Source organism: Penicillium brevicompactum (assembly GCF_028827555.1).
Source record: "Penicillium brevicompactum strain IBT 35665 chromosome Unknown utg000005l_segment0_segment0, whole genome shotgun sequence".
NCBI lineage: Eukaryota > Fungi > Ascomycota > Eurotiomycetes > Eurotiales > Aspergillaceae > Penicillium > Penicillium brevicompactum.
In genome coordinates this window covers 6111058-6130730 of record NW_026623208.1, presented here as the reverse complement: position 1 = coordinate 6130730, position 19673 = coordinate 6111058, and the positions used below count along the sequence as shown (strand labels likewise).

At 42.1% G+C, this 19673-nt stretch overlaps 7 protein-coding genes across 7 annotated transcripts; 3 read left to right on the top strand and 4 right to left on the bottom strand.

The window, feature by feature from the left end:
- Window positions 1-43: 43 nt before the first annotated feature.
- N7506_008213 (uncharacterized protein) lies at window positions 44-553 on the top strand (the record flags this gene model as incomplete). Its single annotated transcript, XM_056957506.1, has 1 exon — window positions 44-553. One exon carries the CDS (start codon window positions 44-46, stop codon window positions 551-553), a length of 510 nt encoding a protein of 169 aa, XP_056811840.1.
- A 1983-nt stretch (window positions 554-2536) lies between these two features.
- N7506_008212 (uncharacterized protein) lies at window positions 2537-3518 on the bottom strand (the record flags this gene model as incomplete). The annotated part of the gene is made up of 3 exons (XM_056957505.1): window positions 2537-3082; window positions 3161-3264; window positions 3386-3518. 3 exons carry the CDS (start codon window positions 3516-3518, stop codon window positions 2537-2539), a joined length of 783 nt encoding a protein of 260 aa, XP_056811839.1.
- A 721-nt stretch (window positions 3519-4239) lies between these two features.
- Window positions 4240-4540, bottom strand: N7506_008211 (uncharacterized protein; the record flags this gene model as incomplete). The annotated part of the gene is made up of 2 exons (XM_056957504.1): window positions 4240-4344; window positions 4466-4540. The coding sequence occupies 2 exons, from the start codon at window positions 4538-4540 to the stop codon at window positions 4240-4242; spliced, it is 180 nt and encodes a 59-aa protein (XP_056811838.1).
- A 72-nt stretch (window positions 4541-4612) lies between these two features.
- Window positions 4613-5294, bottom strand: N7506_008210 (uncharacterized protein; the record flags this gene model as incomplete). The annotated part of the gene is made up of 2 exons (XM_056957503.1): window positions 4613-4671; window positions 4988-5294. The coding sequence occupies 2 exons, from the start codon at window positions 5292-5294 to the stop codon at window positions 4613-4615; spliced, it is 366 nt and encodes a 121-aa protein (XP_056811837.1).
- Window positions 5295-7363: 2069 nt separating this feature from the next.
- Window positions 7364-8086, bottom strand: N7506_008209 (uncharacterized protein; the record flags this gene model as incomplete). The annotated part of the gene is made up of 2 exons (XM_056957502.1): window positions 7364-7785; window positions 7849-8086. 2 exons carry the CDS (start codon window positions 8084-8086, stop codon window positions 7364-7366), a joined length of 660 nt encoding a protein of 219 aa, XP_056811836.1.
- Window positions 8087-10873: 2787 nt separating this feature from the next.
- On the top strand, window positions 10874-11554 carry N7506_008208 (uncharacterized protein; the record flags this gene model as incomplete). The annotated part of the gene is made up of 2 exons (XM_056957501.1): window positions 10874-11134; window positions 11195-11554. The coding sequence occupies 2 exons, from the start codon at window positions 10874-10876 to the stop codon at window positions 11552-11554; spliced, it is 621 nt and encodes a 206-aa protein (XP_056811835.1).
- A 732-nt stretch (window positions 11555-12286) lies between these two features.
- On the top strand, window positions 12287-13490 carry N7506_008207 (uncharacterized protein; the record flags this gene model as incomplete). The annotated part of the gene is made up of 4 exons (XM_056957500.1): window positions 12287-12385; window positions 12408-12641; window positions 12707-13327; window positions 13380-13490. Coding segments are annotated over 4 exons (1065 nt in total), but the record flags the coding sequence as incomplete, so codon positions are not given.
- Window positions 13491-19673: the final 6183 nt, after the last annotated feature.

The window sequence follows — 19673 nt, the reverse complement described above, 5'->3', positions numbered from 1 at the left end:
AATCCCTGGCCCAGTCAAGAAAGGGGCTGCTTATCACGTCAACATGATGATGCAGCGCAAGAAGGCCTTTGTGGTCGGGCAAGGACTCAACAGATTTGACATGGCTCATGTGACGAATGTAGCAGATGCAATTGTAACCTTGGTCGAGGCTGCCTACGAAGAGCTTGAGACTCAATATGCCAACAATCCAAGTTCCTCTTCCAAGGCGCACTGGAATGACAAAGGATATTATTTTCTCACTTCTGATTGGAAAACCCCGAATAAAGCTACTTATGTCAAAACAGCTCAATCTCTGATGAGAATGAGATCCATACCACTCGATGATGGTGTGGATTATTTGACACCGGACGAGGCGACGTCATTGCATCCATTTGGAACCATTATTTTCGGGGGCAACCTGAAGATCCAAGGGAAAAGGATAAGAGATAAGTTAGGGTGGAAAGCCTCTTCTATCCGTTGGGAAGACGCTCTGAAGGAGGAGATAGAGAATGAGGTCTCAAGACAGGCTAGGGGGAAGTTTTGGGAGTTGGGTTTGGTCGTGAATAAGAAATAGGTACAGAGTAGGGTGCAGGGCTGGAGTTTTGTGTTTAGACTCATTTACCCAGATCCGTCGCTTAGCGAAGCAGCTGCTAACGAATGCGTCCTTAGACTTAATAGTCATCTGCGTCTGCATAGTTGATACGAGAGACTAAATTTTACATGCTACTAAGCCAGGAGAGTGGAAGAGACCAACAGCCAAGCGTGATACCAATCCTTGATGACGAAGTCAATTTATAGGGAGCTTCTTATCTTGTCCACCTACTCGCAAGAGTCATTAGCTGGCTTCGAATGCTTTTGCTGGCCACCGCAGCTATCCCTTTCATAGCTAGAAGCAGAAACAAGAGAGATTTGATAAACGAGCCCTTTCAACCCTTATGGAAGGTACTTGTTGGCCTCGGAAGCTACGATTCAAAGCTCGCCTTTCTAGTAGGTCGAACGGTCGGACTATATCGATATCTCTGGGAGTTTTGTGTGTTCAAGCATTCGATATGGACCAGCTAGAGCAAGATACCACATTTTCAATAAGGCCGTCATGCCCTTAAGGAGAGAGAAAGACGATCTTCAGCTTCGATACGATGAAAAATTATCTCAGCTGCGCTTTTCTGGGCAGTCATTGGAACCATGTTGGGAACGACTAATCAGCATATTCAATGCGTAGAACCAGCCAGTTTAACTCGATCTGACAGGGCCCTCGGACATCGCAAGAAGATGGCGAGGGTTGCCGATCCATAATTATCCTGTGACCTAGTTTTTAGAAATATTACGGCGATGAATCTCCTCGCGGTGGGAGCACCAAAAGACAAGGGTATTCAACGCTGAATCGAAAAACGTGTAAACAAGAGTAACACATTCAGATAAATTAGCAAGATATGCTTAACAATGAAGCAGAGAGTAAAATGTCAAGTGCCCATGAACCGGACCCAAACAATGTCCGTTGAATCTTCTCCTTCACCAGTTGACGGCAATTTCACTAATACACAGAAGTGAAAACAGCAATCAGTCAGAAATTGCTCATTTGGTACGAGGCATTCGAAAAACTTTCGGAAATAATTTTGAGATGAGACGTCAAACCGGAATGTTCAAATTCGCCTTGGAACGACCATAAACGGTGAGCAATCTTATAATAGCTGTTGAAAAGCTTGGCGTTGATTTACATCATTTGGCGGCCATAACCTGCTCTTCTATCACTCTGGACATGTAGCTCACGTCCAGTAAGTGGCTGCGGGGCCGTCTTAACGATAGCACACAGGCATGCAACTCAAATGGGAGCAGCCGACCGGTTTGAACGTAAGGTAGATCGAGAGCCACAAGTTTGTGTATACCGCCTCCCTCGCTTTTGAGCAACAGAACAGTGATTGTCTACTGAATTTTCTTTCTCCTCCGTCTGGTATTTGAATGATGTCGTGTTATGGGGTAGAAAGTAGAGGGAGCTGTTATAACCCTGTATGTGCCGATTAAGACCGAAGGTGCCTCCTGATGTACATGAAATGAATGGCCGCAAATGATTGCACTCTCTTTATCACCTTCTTCAGACAAAGCCCCTCGGTGTGACCAGCCTATGCCTCATTGGGTGGACCCAAAAAAAAAGTTGAATTTTGACGACTAGAACATTGTCATGCATAACCCAGTGGAGGATGATGGAAGGGTGCATGTAGGCAGCATAGATCAACTGGCATGTCAAAAAAGCGAGATTGATATAGCAAATAGACCTGGCACTTACCCGCGGGTAACCCTCATAACCCAACACCTAACCCTCCGCTTGGGCAGGTCAGGTTCCAAGATTCCGACCCTCCTGAGGATAACCCGCGGGCAAATCTGAGGTACGCCAAACATGACAAACAGGTAAAAAGCGTCACTCGGGGTCAATTGCATAAAATATGTAGAAACAGGCCGTTTTCTCTTGTAATTGGAAATTAAAACTTCGTTACTGTATGGCCTTACAGAAGCATTTTGGTTAAATCAGAGGATTATTTTTGAACAGGGCTCTAAATGATACTTAATGTACATAACAATTAGATTCGAATACAAAGTTCTCAAGTCTCAACCTTTTCCGCATCCTACATGAAACACGATAATGCGTATCAGGCAAGGGTGATACCGAGTTCTCTTCTGGATCCGCAAATTCATCGGCGTTAGGGACTTCCTCATCACCGAAAGTGACCGCCGGCCGCTTTTTAGCGGCGACTTCTGAGAGTAGTGGTACGGCTGGCGTATCAAGGTGTAACTCGATATCTTCCTCAGTATCACTAATGGCCTCGGAGCAATGTGTCTCGATATCGAGTTCCTCAGATGTGGCTGCGATCTCTTGCTCTGAAAGATACTCCTGGAGGATCAGCCTTTGCTCCTCCTTAATGTCGAACCTTGTTGTGCATAAATATAACGTGATATCGCGAACAGTATCTGGGTTCAACGACCCCCGGCGATAGTAGCAAACGTCCCGGGCAGAGTTAAAAAGACGCTTAACTCCAGCACTAGGCATTAGAATAGACATCATATCACGGGTAATACTTGCAAGAATAGAGAATTCCTTCTCATGATTTCTCTAGAATATCCGAGCTGATTCGTCAATACTATCTAAGAAGATTAGCTTTATAGTTCATTTCATGAGATACCTACTTACCACTCTGAAGATATCTATTAGGCTCATCGTACTACGGACCGATTGATAGCCTCGAGAGGTCGCGCATACAAGCCCTTTCAAGCGCTGATTTGGTTGTTGATAGCCTAATTTCAGACTACGTTATATCTGATAGTATACATAGGCTATATCTCTTAAAAAGAGACTAGAAACTCTCACAGTATTCCTATTTATAATCGTTTCCTATATGATCTAGGGTCCAATCACTTGTTGAAAAGAACTCCATCTTATTCGTCGGATCCAAGATCGTCCCAATTGCATAGAGATCACATTCGACATCATCTGTCATACCGTAGTATTTCGAGAGTTTTCCTTTCGCAGCCTTGAGGAAGGAAAGCATTAGCTGCTTCCAGGAAATCTTCTATCGACGAGGCTGACACATAAACCTTTCAAAAGATCAAAAAGCTTATTGTGAATTCTAAAGACGAGATAAATACCCAAGACTTTAGTTTGACAAACTAGCGTAGTAAACGTAAAGAAGGGCTAAATGATATAAATCAGATAGTCAATCTATTGCCATCCCTCTACACGTAATACAGAATAGAGTTAATCATGATATGAACAGTACTCGTCGAATGTAATATAAAGCCTTTTCGCCCGTCGGAGCATTAGAAACGTCGAATTCTATCACGTACGAACGTCCTAGATTGGGACCAGCTTTTGCCTATTAGACTGGAGATTCAAGAAGGCTTCTTTACGTTAAGGGCTTCCGTTGATATAAACCTTAAGACCTCAAATCTAGAAGGATAGTTAGTGATTTATATAAGATATTTAGTCAAAACCCTACCTTATCTAGAGTATCGGCGATCTCATGTTTCTGCTGGCGCGCATGATTTAAACGTACACGATCATCAGAACGCACTGACTTGGCAGTGTCGTTCTTTGGTAAAGCCTTGATTTACCAAGTAAATCAATCAGATTTAATTAAATCACATACGCAAGGCAGGGCACTTGAATAATCGTAGAATCTATCTTTAGCTATAGTTCACGGATTAAATCATTCACCAGTCTTATTATTAGACGCATTATCAGTTATTACCGCTAGTACACAATTTAATGATTTAATGGTTTTGTAGAATCTGGAGAACAACCTCACCAAGATTTACGCTAGAATGAGTTCCAGAAAGAGGCTCAAACCCAAAGAGGACCTCGCGATTCTCCCATTTCTAATCTATGAAATATCCTTTTATAACCATGAATATATCCTGGAATAATAAAGTCCAATAGTCAAGCGTAAATAAAAGTTTTATACTAGATAAGAGTTATTATAATATGTCTTGTTAATACTTTATAAGGAAACTCCAGAGGTGTTTGCCAATTACCTTTCTTAACGGGACGCTTAGTAGTGTAGGTATTAACCATGCGTAGAAAAAGAGATTACAGAATTCTTGATACTCGAGGAATCGGAAAGGTAATTACGATATAGTGATGAGATTAAGAATCTTCTACTCCCATATTCTTTGGGTAAAAGTGGGTACTAGTCTTCTCTCGGCCTAAGAGAAAGTGAATTAAGTATTAGTATTAACGTTCATCTATGTTAGTTCGAACTTATCGCGTTATTAAGTAGTTGATGGATACTACTATTACCCTTCTCCAGTAGTCGCTATCAGCACCTTGATCCATCGAGATATTTCTACATTATCGATGTTCCAGTATAGTTCGTAGCTAGATACGCGAAAACTGTACGGCAGTGATTACACATAACCCCTAGCTTTCCATCTTTAGCATTTGCAACTTGATGAAACCCTTCCCAGCACTTTACACGACGGCTTCCAGGGCTTATATCCCAATTAATCCACTTCGACTTACCATAGTTAGTGTGAAGCCACCACTGAACGAATTCTGCAGACATCGCTGGTGTGCAGATAATAAACTCGTTAATGCGGTCGGGCCTGATTCGCGGAAGGGTATCTGAGGCTTGAGATGCCACACGAATTTGAACTCGGTTATCCGGAAGGTCAAGGGTTGAATCAAACTGGCTCTCAGATTGGAAGTGACTCTGGCTTTTGCTTTGGGAGAGGGAATCGTCAGGAAGGAGGAATTGGAGCGCGTCTAATGGCAACCCGTCTGGAGTTTCGAAGCTAGACGATAGGTAGACTTCGGAGAGCTGAGACATTATAGATTCAGTAAATTGGAAGATAGTATACTGACCGAGAATAGTGATAATAGAGAACTTACTGGTTTGTTTATACGAAAAGATATTATAATGTTCTCGGGGTATCTATTTGACCCTGTTGTATATGCTAGAATTGATGTATCATTTTTTGTATCCACCTCTCTAGAGTTAATTCGCTAGTACAATGAATAACCCGATAATCAACCCTCTCCGCACCTCAGTGCACCTCAAAAACACCCTTCATTGCCCCTAAACGCACCTCAATGCCCCTTATTGCACCTCAATATGACCCTTTAGTTAAGAAAAAAGCTATAATCAGAACGGCTAAGGCCAACAATTAAGAAATTTGAACTCGGTTCATGACATATCTACATGCATTATCCTTAATCCTCAAAGGCAAAGTGACGGCAGAAGACTTAAAGGTCTAAATAGCATCGAAATCAGTGGAATTTAACGACATCTTAGTAGTTTTCTTCAAAAATGCAGCTCTACCTATGAAGATATTTATACTGTGTGGTATGTGCGATATATACAACTACAACTTTATATGCTATTTTTATCTATAACCCTCATTGACCACCTACAACGTCGGAATCATTGAATATTACTTATAAATCATAGGTGACGACGCCTACTATGTAATTTTACATGACTATTTCTTCATAAATCATTATGTTAATAGAGTATTCGATGAAACGGCTGTAGATCAACGGAACAGCTGTAAAAAACAGCGATGAATCATCCATTTTATCCAGCCAAAAGAGGAAAAGCGTCGAAAAATTATGCAAATGCGGGTTCATGCGGGTTACCATCCAGCGACCCTCCCCACCCTCAGGGTCGGTTGAGGTGCAAAGCCAGGTCTAGGAATCAGAGAGGAAGCGATGAGGGTCAGGAGTTCTGACCACCGAGACAAAACAGTAGGATGGCACTAAGCAAAAGCCGTGGTGGTTTGATGATGGCGAAACTTCCTCAATAGCTGCAATGCGTTTCGGGAGATAGACCATCGGTCCATTGCAGTTTAACGGCGTACTGCCTTGACAGCTGCCGAGTTTTCCTGGAACTGACGCAGCATGGCGAATGACGAGACATAGTTTACTTTAGATAAGTTTTACGCGATGCAATCAGCTCGACTCTCGTCGATGAAAACAACACCAGTTCATCTGAATCGGTTCCTCTCAATAATTTCCAGGGATCGACGCCATGGCTCTCGACATTGCCAGAGTGAGGATGGTGAATAACTAGGAGTATACTGTTCTGTTAGGCCCATTTAAGCAATTCCGAAAAGACATACTACCCGTAGTAGCCTACAAACAACAGCATCCATTTACCTCCTCACGTTCTTCCTCGTCTTCTTGTCGAAAAGTCTTTCTAGCAATTTCCTAGAAATCTACAAGTGGCTCTGAGGTTATTTTGAGACCATCTGGCCTTGGTAGTTCTCCCTAGGAGAAAGTCTTTGCCGTTCATATCTGTGAATATATAGACTAACGCTCTTATTAATTACTTTACATTATTCAAAGTCTGTAGCACCTTTGCTCTTCTTTCTGGCTATAGAACCGTATTACATGAAGAGATACGGCACGGGTGCTAGGAGTGCTGCGAGACACCCCAACAATGTGAGAGTCCAGTGCACACCTAGGTTTTCGTACATTGGCACCGAGACGATAACCATAGGGCCGGCCTAAAGACGCGAATTAGCATGACAGGTTTCTCAAAAGATGCGTCTTGGGAGCGTTCACCACGCAGTATCGTGTTACTGTCATGCCCACCAGAGCACTCGCCGATAAAATCCCGGAGCTATCAATAATGTACTGATAGCTTGAGATGTAAGTTGCATTATAGCGTAGCCAAAAGCTAGACTGCCTACCAAGGGCGACCAGTGATTGACATTAGGCCAACTTGTCCAACCTATCCAGAAAATGCTGATAGGCAGAAGAGGTGCTCCAACAATCGCGTGGGTGAGTCTCTCTTCTGGCACCACTTTTTGTTTTCCTTGCTCGTGAGCCTCAGAATTCCTACGTTTGAATCGGATGTGGATGGGCCATATGGTAAAAAGCTGCAAGGGCTGTTTGTTAGTGGATGCAGTAATTCATGTGGAGAGTTTCACGCACCGAGAGGAGGAACCCTATATTGATCGCGATATAGCAAAGGCCTGTATGTGCCTGGTTCAGTCCATAGATCCCAGTGCTACCGAATATGAACTCACAACCTGGCAGGAAGCCAAATAGGACCGTGTAGATGACGGCCATGTACAGCGAGAAGATCTGGATGTTCGGCTCAGTAAGCAAGAACTTCAGGAGTAACTTGACGCTGCGCTGAAGTTTTCGGTAGAGATTAATGGCTTCGATCTCGTGCTCTGAGCGGTACAGCTCATTGCCAGTAGCCTTACGCAGCGCCTGCGCTTTCCATTTAAGGAGTACTGGAGCGAATGTCTCTGGAACGAAAAGCAAGATAGACAACAATAGAGTACCGGTTAGGATCAATGTGAGCCATTCTGTAGGAAGAGTTAGCAGGAGATTCGAGACGAGGGGTGACAAAGCCTAGAGTTTGCATGTACCTGTCCATTGCCAGCTGATCAGCGGACTAGTCCCCATGAAAGCTGCGACCATTGGTGCAAGGAAAGGCCCCAGAAAACATAAGCAGAGAAGCAAGGGAAATACATAGGTGCGCTCGACTGGCGACCACAGGTCTGCTGTTGTGCCGCCAAAGTTCGTAAGGGGGGGACAGCCGAACACGCCAGCAAAGAAGCGGCATGCAAGCCACGAGCTGATTCCTGGTGCAAGTCCAGCTCCCATGGCGAAGAGAGCAAATATGATTAGACTTAGAAGCGTCAGCTCGCTATACTTGACAAGGATTCATAGGCGTGCCGAAACGTACTGGCTATGTACACAGGGTTTCTGCCCAGGATTTCAGAGAAGGGCGCGCTGACCAAGCTACCGAGCCCGAACGCAATCATGAACAACGCTGTGCCGAGCAGAGCGATTTCTTTACACGCGTTACCACCTTGCATCGTTCCCTTCCGAGATAACAATCAGGCTTCCTCGTCCATTTAATTAGGCTGTCATCTGAGTTTATGCAGGAAGATAGTTGACCAGTTTGTTACCCCAAATCTCTTGTCCTTCAGTAATATTTGCATTTGCATAAATATAGAGGAAAAGTTATCGTAATAGGGCAAAATCTGCAGCAGGGCATTGCAAACGACCTGGTAAACCACAGTTAAATTCACTCATGCCTGATTGACATTCAAATAACCAAGATCAGGTTTCTTAGTCGCCCTGGGCCTGAGCCTTCTTTTCATACATTTCATACGCAGACCTCTTCTATCATCCGATCGGCATCAGTCTCCGTGACACATAGTATAGAGGTCCAATTAGGGTTATCACTTACCAACGTGGCTTCCCTGGCCGCTGCTTTTTTCGCTTCCGCATGCTTTTCCTTTTTCTTTTCCCTCGCTGCCGCCTTTTCATATGCGTTCTTCTTCAGATACAGGAACATTGTGTGATAGTTTCACAGAGATATGACGCCCGAATTTAAGCTTGGTAGAAAGTAGGATTTGAAGTTTGTGGATGCAGTACTGATCCACAGACTGTGAGTCGCAGTATGTATGGATGGATGATATCATTTACCCCGACCCCTCGCCGAAGTTGATTACACCCGGGTCAGGGCGGTGAGTAATCTCGAACTACGCACCAAACCCTGAGTACTCTGGCATCCCCTACGCAGCACGATCGATCTCAAGCCCCTCCCCCCGCCTCCCGGTTTTAGTATAAGTGAGAATGGATTCGAGCCAACAAGTTAACATGGCCCACGTCATCTCAAATCCCTTCAACTATCTGACTGGGAAGGAACAGCCTTCGACGAGAACCCGCCATCCTGTATCCACTACCGTATAGAGTAGCGAGTAATAATCAAGAACCGCGTTAAGTACCATCACGTTCCAAATCGATGGTATTTGCACTTCACTGTACATGGATAGTGTGTAATATAAATAAGGCTGATAGGCTTCATCATTTCTCTTCAAAATATGTAGTAATATTTTCAGCATGACCCTTGCTCATCTCTCTAACAGGCCGCGACGTTATCTTATGGTAGCCCGGGGAAGTTGCATGGTGCTCGATCTATTGTGCTGCGGCAAGATGACGGTACGCCCGCGGGTGTCTCATCCGTGGCATCTGGGCTCGTCTACCCTGGCATCGGCCCGGAGATTGCAGTACTGCATGCAACCGGCCGCAATTCCGTCGCAACAATTCCGGGCGAAGAAGTTATCAGTACGTTTTCTGCATAGCGAAATTCGAGGGGATTATCCCGGCGTTGGAAAGTGCGCATGCTGTGGCGGTCGCGATCCGATTGGCGTCGCAACGCCTAGCGTCCGAATGGATACTGGTCAATCTTTCTGGGCACGTCAATAAAGACGTTGACTATGTGCCTGAGAATCATGGGACAGGTTCATAAGAAGTGTCGAACATTCAAGCATCAAATGATAATTGTTAAGTGATGATGTGTGGTAGAAATTTCTCACCTGGTAGATAGACCGAACTAGGATGTGATGAGAGGCCAGAGGAAGAAAGTCAAATACCCGCATTGGCTGGCTCGAAACTCCAGTAAATAGAGGGAGAGAAGACGACGAGAACATACCTAAGTTTTGGAGAGCCGGAGGTTTCCCTGATGCTCCAAAACAATTTCACACAGCCTTGCTCTGGCGAAACCTTCGAAGTCGATCAATCATATTAGTTGCCGTGTTCAGCAGTGGGTGGAGACGTTATCCCCCCACTTTGGCAAGGCTCTCATGCGTGGCTGAAAAGGTGACTAAATTCCCCTTGGCTTCGAGGCCGGAGTCCCTTCTTCCGGTTCCGGTTGCATGACTTTATCATAACTATTATTCTTGGATACACAATAATCGCGATGGGTTTCTTAGACAACAAACAACATTGCAATCTGAAACTTTGCTAAGAGACTGGATGGTCTCTCACTTTAGGATGTTTCACTATCCCCTAGCTGACTTCTCACTGCTTGAATTGGAGATAGATATCTTGGGACTCCAAAGCTCTCCGTTCTGGAGAGAAGACCTAATGGAGTCTTTACTACCAAATGAAGTATCACCCCTTACATAGATGTACGGCCTCATCATTAGCGCGAGGTATTTCTGTCACGATATTGAGAAGGTGACGGTTGAATATCTTCACCACTGTATAAAACAGATCACCAAAGAGCTCACATTGTTTCTTCCAACGCAAGGCTGAGTAGTGGTTTCCTGATTGAGGGTTACAGAAGCTGTTTATAGATCTGGACCTCGCCAAGTACGGCATATACTGACTGGTTTTCCCCTCTTTTGCATGATTGTATGATCTTCATATGGAGACTGAATGACTCATACAGGTCCACCCTGGCAGATTGCCCGTCACAGCCTTGTCCTGGGTCTACTGCGCCCTCATATACGGAGTAGGGTCGGAAACAAGGCGCTTTTGCCATATTGACCAAATGGCATATAAACACCTCGGCAGCTCGCAAAATAAATGCACAGATAGAGACAAATCTCAAAGAAACCAACACAACCTATTATACTCATTTTACTAACCACCAGCATGAAATTGTCTACCGCTCTCTCCGTGCTTCCATTCCTAGCTGGCACCGATGCCCTCCCTAAGGCCCAGAGACCTGCCCGCTTCGACGTTATAGTCACCAGTGAAGGCCCCATCCAGTATCGTGCGCTGGCATCTTCTTCCTCTTTCTTCTGGCTGGGCAAAGGCGATGGCTTCACCGACTCTTACTGTCCTCCCGACATAGAGAAGACTGGTCGGTGTCCTCCTGGTAAAGTTACCGTTCTCAAAAATGCCCACACGTTGGTATAATTTTCTCTTTCCTCCAATCTCATATTCAAGGCCTGACTAACCATTCTCCTTCAGGACTCTGTTCTTCCCGGTCAGATCATCTACGTTGATTCCAACCGCGCCGTAAGGGCCACCGGTCCCAACCAAACCGAAATAGAGGAAGATCGCACCGTTCAAAATCCTATTAAGCCAGATGATCTCACCGATGGGTTCAAATACGTCCCCGGGGACCGCCACGGCACGTGGACATTTAAGGACCACGGCGCCGACGGCTTCATGGCTTGTCCTTACCAGGAGGATATCTACCAGGTCTATGTCAATAGCCCGGACGCGAAGCCTCAAGGGCACAACCTCGACGATTGTGTGCCCTTCACTGCGGGTGCGTTTGAGTACAGCCTTCCTGCGAATACCACCGCTGCTGCTTGGGAATACTAGGCAGAGAGCAGAGAGCATATGCAAGGGACCTCTGTTCCTTCAAAATCCGCGTGTGGATACCTGGCTGCCCCGGCGGGACATAAGCGTCACTCCCATAATAGCTACCGGCTATCTCGATTCATTCGTTTAACCAACCAACCTCAATGCAATTTGCTATTGATTCCTAGTCCCTGCGTATGGTTTGTCACTCAAGACGAAAAATCTAATCTGCGATGCGTAAGTCTCTTTTGTCTACTCCGAGAACAAATTTCTTCAATACCCCTCATTCACATTAATATATCGATAAGGGTATCATTGTAGATCTCGGCCTACCTTGCTTGCGAATTTGTCCTCTTGGGCGAGATTCTTTAGAACTAATATGCAGTGTTGGCCCGCAGAGTGTCTCCACAATGACTACGAATGATGTGGACTGAATACGAAAAGAGTTGGCGAACAACGGCCTTGTTGGCCAGAAAGAAAGACGCAATCGTTTCCCACATTCTTCTTGTCTTAATCTTCTTGACATGAACTTGAATTAGACGATGCCGAAGGAACAACTCCAGCTTGAAATGACCTGGGAAGGGATCGTCGCCGAACCGGTTGGGGGCCAAAACACGTGAGCAAGATCAGATTCGATGAAGCGGGTCTCACACTGATTCTCATTAGCAGTCCTAGTTACGGAAAATCCTCATTTTCGAGGAGGAGGATATGGGCAGAGGCTGACCGTTTCACTCACAATCACAAACCATCGTCATGTCTTCCTGTCGTACGAATTGCTCGGAGCGACCGACCCCCTTGTCTCCCGATAATGATATCACTGGACCTGGAGTTCGTTCCCTGAAGTGTGCCACGGTTCTTACTCTTACAAAATCAGGTAATCATCAACTACGTTGCATCTGCAGGAATCGCCGTCTTCGTAATCATGCTTTACTTCTTGGTGGCTTTTGACCCAGCCCGTGATCCATTCGCAAAGGATGAAAAGTCCGCAGAAAACCCGCCATTTCGTCCCAATGCGATTGACCTGCTTATTACGCGCAAGTTAAGAGGCTGGGTCCCGGGATGTATGAGTCAATGTCTCAAGAACAGACTAGAGAATTCATTTGTCAAGGTACACTCTAGCCACTCATCTATTTGGTGCTTTCTGGGCGCGAGATCTTCGCTGATTTATACTAGTGTGTCGTTGCAATGGGCGACCTTCAACTTGTCACGGGATTCTCAATCCTGATCAGCGGTGCTGTTCAGCTGAATTGCGGCCTCGCTGTCTGTGAATGGAAAATTGTCGTCTATCTGGCATGGTTCTCTTGTCTGACTCATTTGTCCTGTCTGATGGCCCTGCGAAGCTACCTTTACGTCCACACCATTGGAAGGACCTGGAGGCTGGTCGCGATGGGTGTACTTGCCATACTGCTGATAGTCGGGTTACTTCCCACAGCTAATTATGCCCATCTTTATAGTCAACGCCCTCGCCCTTCAGATTATGCCAAGTGCTATTTGAAAGCTCACCGCTCCTCGGGTATAGCACTTTGCTCAATGGTCCTTTTGGTCTTGACTATAGCCATTGGGTTTATTTCTCGCGTGATGAAATTACACAAAATGCTGTCCGTCACACTTCGGGGAGGGCTCAGAATCCGGGCCAGTCGTGATAGTCGAACCATACTGCGTGTCATCTACAGGTGGTGTACCAAAAGTGGCCCAGTGCAAGGATTGGGCTTCTCTCTGGTATATCGACCTGTGTTGGCAGTGTTCCTTGTAGCACGTTTCGTATTAGACACATGGGTTTCCATGTTTGTAGAGGTATGTTCACGTTTTATCGCTGGCCTCAACATTGATAATCTGATCCGAATAGGCGCTGTGGCATTTCATTGCTTTTTTCTGGGGTGTCGTCCGCCTAATGACTGAACTCAACGGCACTTCCAATGATCAAGATTTGTGGACAAAGACCGCAGGGCAGAATAAAGGTAAGTGGATTTTGGACAAGTTGTATCCTTGGTGCTGCTGGTGGCACCTCTCATGAGTCTGTTGGAATTTTTAGACCAGGGCATGTCTCTTTCGATGTTGCAGTGCCTTTCGGCGGAGTATTAATTTGTCTTTAACAAATAGATACTCCTATTGGTGCCCGAAAACGGTGCCTAGGGGTGTTTATGAACCCCACGAGCCTATGGGACGTCCTTCCAATCCTGTTCTACCTCGAAATATGGAAGCAGTTTCAATTCCCGAAGATCTGGATGGGAACTGGTCTAACGATTCCGAGACTCTTGGGGTGGCCATTGTCTACGGTCTTATCTCGATGATAATTTTCATCATGCAAATATTCTTGCCCTCCATGACTGAACCTTTGTTTGAGATATTGTTCAGTCTAGAATGGGGTATCAAGGTAGTTCTTGCGTTGACGGGCATCCATAAAGTCGTTCTGTTTTCTTTGCTTATTCAGTCGGAAGTGAGCAAAGACAGAAAGAGGGCTCGTCGCTGTCTGCAAGCTTTGAACGTTGCATTCTATGTGCTCAGCTTTAACTTCGGGGGTGCGAACTTCGCGGGCGTGTATTCAATTGATGACAAAAGCTACATTTGGTCGAATTCCTTGCAACTTTTTGCCCTCGGAATTTACGGGCTATTAGCGGTTGTGTTTCGATGGACTGAGTAATGAGCAAACGGTATGCAACGCATAGGTGACATATGTTAACATCTTACAATGCAAAATCCTACACCCTGGACTATTGTCCCTGTTTACTACTGGATTGATCATTTTGAGAAGAAGAGGTACATACACAGTTTGCAATGAGGAGCTATGTTATTCTAGATGCGGGTTACCACAAGTATGTAGAACGCGAACCATCAGCGTCTTCTTTCTAGCTCATTTCCCAGTTCTTTCTAGAATTGATATCTACAAGCTCAAATGGTTTTGTTTGTGTGTGGCCCAACTTTCCCAATATTCGAGTCCAATTTGGCTCTCATGGGGACCGTAAGCTTCATCGGCTTTGCGCAAACAGCTCTTCCCATCTCCATAGTAATTGGATTCTGAGGAAACGATCAATCCATCAAATCACATTGGCCAATCTGATAGGTTCCAACGTGAGGCTGAACGGCGATTTGGGGAAGTGTACAATCGAACAATTCCATACATTATGCCCCTCGTTGGATTGGGTACATTGCTTATGAAAGAATCTCACAACGTGATTCAAGTATGCTTTTTCTGTCGAACCCAAAAATCATATCAATGTTGAAGGTAAGGCATCCGAGGTGGAGCGGCTGTACATCTTCTCGTGCGTGCCCACGAGACTCGAGATCGGAATTATGAGATCCAGTTCAAGATTGCCAGGGCAACAACAACCGACACATCAGATACTGGTCATTGGTTTGAGCGTTTCTACACATGATTAGCCACTATTTTCGGCATCTAGCGAGCGCGACAAAAACGGGATAGTAGGCTCACATTAATTGGAGCGCTGGGGTTGCCAGCAGCCTCGACCTGCTTACTATCTTCGAGTGGAATATTGGGTTTTGGACTTTTGTCGTCTTCGGGTCGACGGAACTCAATGTTAGCTGTGCAGCAGCAGCACACTAGAGCCGCCAATCCTTCTAAAAGAAATCCCACCGCGGAATCCATTTCCTGGGGCTATAGATGACAGTCAACACCCTCTTTCAATATAAGTTTGAGCCACAGAAACAGGTGAAGATGAAATATCATGTGTAATTATATTTGTCTTCTGGAAGTTTTAACTTCGTAGAAAATAGCCTACGAGGCTCTGTCCAGCCCCTGTGGTATGATGACGTCAAATCAGGGGCAAACCGGTTAATAACATCTTCCCGATTGAAGACCGGAAGGAGTTCCACCTAAAAAGAGCTACAAGTGCTTACGCATGATTCGTCCTTACGGTTGACGCTAGACACCCTGCTTGCCTCCACGTATGTTACCATTTAGGGACATGTAATTTGCTGCCCATTGATTCTATGTATGATCAGTGTTTATTAAGCGCTTCAGCTTATACCTACTTTAAAAAAATTCTATTTTGACTCTTTTCCAAATCACACAAATCATCAAAGCCCTGGAATTTGGCCGGAACTCTCTTTCGAAGGGGCCACCTTGTTCCCTGCGTGGAGCCGAAATGCGGGTCCTTAACCTCCTTAGTGCAACTCCGATATGACCATCTCATTTCCGGGACGATAGTATCTAGTTTAGAAGTTCGCAGCTCGAGCGAAATTGGGGGTCTTCTTGGCAATTCTCTCCTGAGTACATGAGATCAGCTCGTGAATGGGCGTAATTTGTTGGCATTAGCTTCTAAGGATTGAGGCTGTCAATTTTGCGTTTCCACTACGACAAGCCGGTTTATCCGTTGCCAAGAACCCCTAGAATCTCAAACACTTATTTCAGGTTAAATACTCCTTCGCCTCTGTCAACACCCCCATTCATACTCTAGACATTCATTATTCAAGAACAATGTTCTTATTGGGATCTCCATATCATGCTGCCCGGTCTCGACGACAAAGGTCCTCCAAGCTGGGAAGGAGGCAGCAGCGAGAAACAGTTCTTAATACTACTAGAGCTTCTTCTGGAACGGAACACCAATCCGGTTCGTCAACTGCAAACACTTCCGGCAGTGATAAACCATGCACATGTCCGTCATCAAATTTCCAAGCAAAGAATGAAGCCGGCTGTAAGGCTCTTATGACAGCAGGATATAGACAAACAACTCACCTTAACAGCAAATGAAACACCAGTCAACTCATCCTTCGATAAAGATGATCCGCCCCCTCCATACCCTGAATCTGCCTCCCAAGTGAACCTCGCGCCATCACAACGCAACGCTATCTAATTTCGGGTGAACGCTGAGCTTGCAATTTGAGTGTTCAATGCAAGGTCTTGGAGCTACAAATGGTGGATCTAGGCTTAAAAACTGCAGTAGATATAGAAAGAGAAGAGGGGGAGAGAGACTATAGACTAGGTCTACAACCACAGAAGTAGGGTTGATGCCTCAGACCTCACAAAGTTGTTGAAGCCAAAATCTACTCGTGACTAAGCAACACCGATAGTCGTTCCCTCCCATCGGTGAGCCAAAGCTAAAACCCAAACCAATGCTACAACCCAAAAATTCAATTGAATCGATTTCAACCCCCATTTTTACCTACCAAAAATGCCTTTTTCTCCCCAAAAAGAAGAGGAATTACTCTCTCAGGCCCTGGATGCCTACAATACCAAAAATTTCCCCAGTATCAACTCTGCAGCTGCCCATTTTGGGGTGTCAAAACATAAGCTTCGCAATCACAAAAACGGCACCCCTTCTCAAAACGGTTATAATTCAACCAACAGTGCATCAAATCCATCACAACAAAAATCTCCACTTCACTAGATTAAGCTCCTTATTTCGGTTTATACACCTCCTACCGCAATTAAGATTAGTGATACTACAAATCGTATTTTAATATATAGTGGTTCCGACCAGAAGATTAGTAAAATATACAGATACAATTTTGTTCGACATCTACCTCCCCATTTATCACTTCAACCTCAAAAACTAATAGAAAAGACAAGAATTAAGGCTAAATCGCATGGTCTATTACATTTTTGGTACAAAATTTACAATGAATTCCTCAAAAAAACATGATATCTAGTCCAATAAGCTATACAATTAAAACGAAACTAGCTTTTAACTTAATATTAGAACTTCCTAAAATATTATTTCTACTTATTAAAATAAGGCTATTAGAACTAGGGGAATTAGCCAAAATGTCACTAGAATTGGATATATTTTAGTAGATAGATAGTGAAGTGGGAAGAGCGCGCTGGCGGTCTGACATCGCAGACAAGACGACGGGGGTGCTCAGTGCTCGGCGGGATCAGGGAACTACGCAGTCCCCCAGGACTACCGGAATAGGAAAGAGATGCTGTTCTTGCGAGAGATGTCAAATGCTTGAATTGCTATGCTAGTGTGTTGGGCCTAGAAATACCCCTGGGATGCCTGAGGCACACCTGAGTACTGGCGCGGTTTCCCCATTACAATAGGTAATATATCCTTGGTTCTTATTTCGTGGATCTGTAACGGAGTTCTTCTCCATACTTCCCCGTGACAATGGATACCTGATATTCCAGGCAATAAGAACTCATGCCTCAGGGGTTCGGAGCTCATGGATCGGGAGACTACCGAAAAGGATCAAAACGTCATACAAATCGATGACGAATCGACGTAGACTTTCTACAGCTCACAGGACTTAATGGCCCCTTCGATGGATTGGATATTTAAGAGAAAAAAGCGAGGCTTCTCTCTGATTCTAATCAAGAATCAGTCTTATATTCAATAAGAAAATACTATTAAATTCCCCCTATTTTCTATTAATTTATAATCATATCGATGTCTATTCTTATACTTTCTTTTACCAAGTTAATAGATATTATATCTAATAACGTATAACTTTTATAATTTCTAATTCTTCTACTTTCAACTCTCTAAAAAAAGGAATATATAAATACAATCAGTTGGATTAATTAAAAAGAATCCTATTTAGCAAGAGATATAAGAATAATTAAAATTAAAAAAATCCCTATTATAAAAACAAAAATTAATATCAAATTAATATTGATTTAACTAAAAGATATTCTTGAAAAAACATAATATATATTAGTCTAAATTACCTACTATAAAGAATTTATAACTACTACTAAAAATTTAAAAGAAATAAAAGATACTTATAAAGCTATAAAAAAATAATAAAAATAATAAATAACCCTTTTAGACAATCTAAATTCGTTTTTATCAGAATCTAATAAAAGCAGATTTAATAGTAATTCGTCTTTAAAACAACTTTAAAATTAACAACAAAAAAAAAGATTAAATAAATTATATTAATATTTTTAAGAAATATTTTAATATCTTCTAAAAAGAGATCTAGATCTTTAATCTCAAAGATTTCTTTCTAGAAATATTAAACAAGTATATCTCTAATAAATAAAAGATACTTATAATAACAAACTTTTTATATACTAAATATAAAAACAAATAAAAAGTCTATTATAAATAACAATCTAAATCAACTTAGAATTAAGGTTTATTTATTATCTAGATATTATTACTTCTAGATAATACTTTTAATCTAAAATCTAAGATTATTAGTAATCTTAAAATAACTAAACAATAAGATTATTAAAGCTTAAGAGAGTTTCTTTTTATCTAGAATTATTAAAAAAATATTTTTTAATAAAAAAAAAGAAATCTTAGCTTATAAACTATTTAGTAAGTTTTAAAAATCTCTATAAAATAGGATTATTAAAAACTAAAAGAGATTTAAACTTTCTAAAATCTAAAATAAAATATTAAAAATAATAGAGATTTTTTGATATATCTTATATTAAGATAAATTAGAAAAGAAATAAAAATAAACTAATACTAATTTAGAATCTTCATATATCTTAACAAAGTAAAAAAACTTTAGAAATAATTTTAAAAACTATTATAATAAAAGGATTTTATATTTTTAAAATAACCTTAAAATTAAAAAAAAAAGCTAACTAGATAAAATAAGATAATAAGAATAAACTATTTAATAAAAGAAATTAATCTAAATTAGAAATAAAATATATTAAATATAATTATATAAATCATGAAATAAAAGATTACTTTATAAAAACTAAAATACAAGAGATAATATTCTAAAAAAATACTAATAAATTAGGAAAAGTTAAAAAAATAGAATAAATCTTGATATTTTATTTTTTTATCTTTAAATTAAGATGATAATTAGATTTTATATTTTAATCCTAGTTAATAATATTTATATTAATATAGATCTTAATATATATATAGAAGTTAATTTAATTAATAAAAAGTTTATATAAAAATATTAACTCTTTTATATCCTATTTAAATCTTTTTTCTTAATTAGAATTATTCTAGAATATATATAAACTAAAGATATATATTAGATTTCCTTTATTATAATAGATTTAAAAGATATTACTAAAACATTTAAATAAATTTATATTACTATTAATAGAAATCCTTATTTAGAGGGATCTCTAATATTTCTATTAAAACCAATCCTTAATAATCTTAATATTTCTTTAAAACTAAAAATATCCTTATAGTGATTTAAAAATAAAGATTTTAAACTATTATAACCTTATTAATTTATAAAAATAGCAAAAAACGAA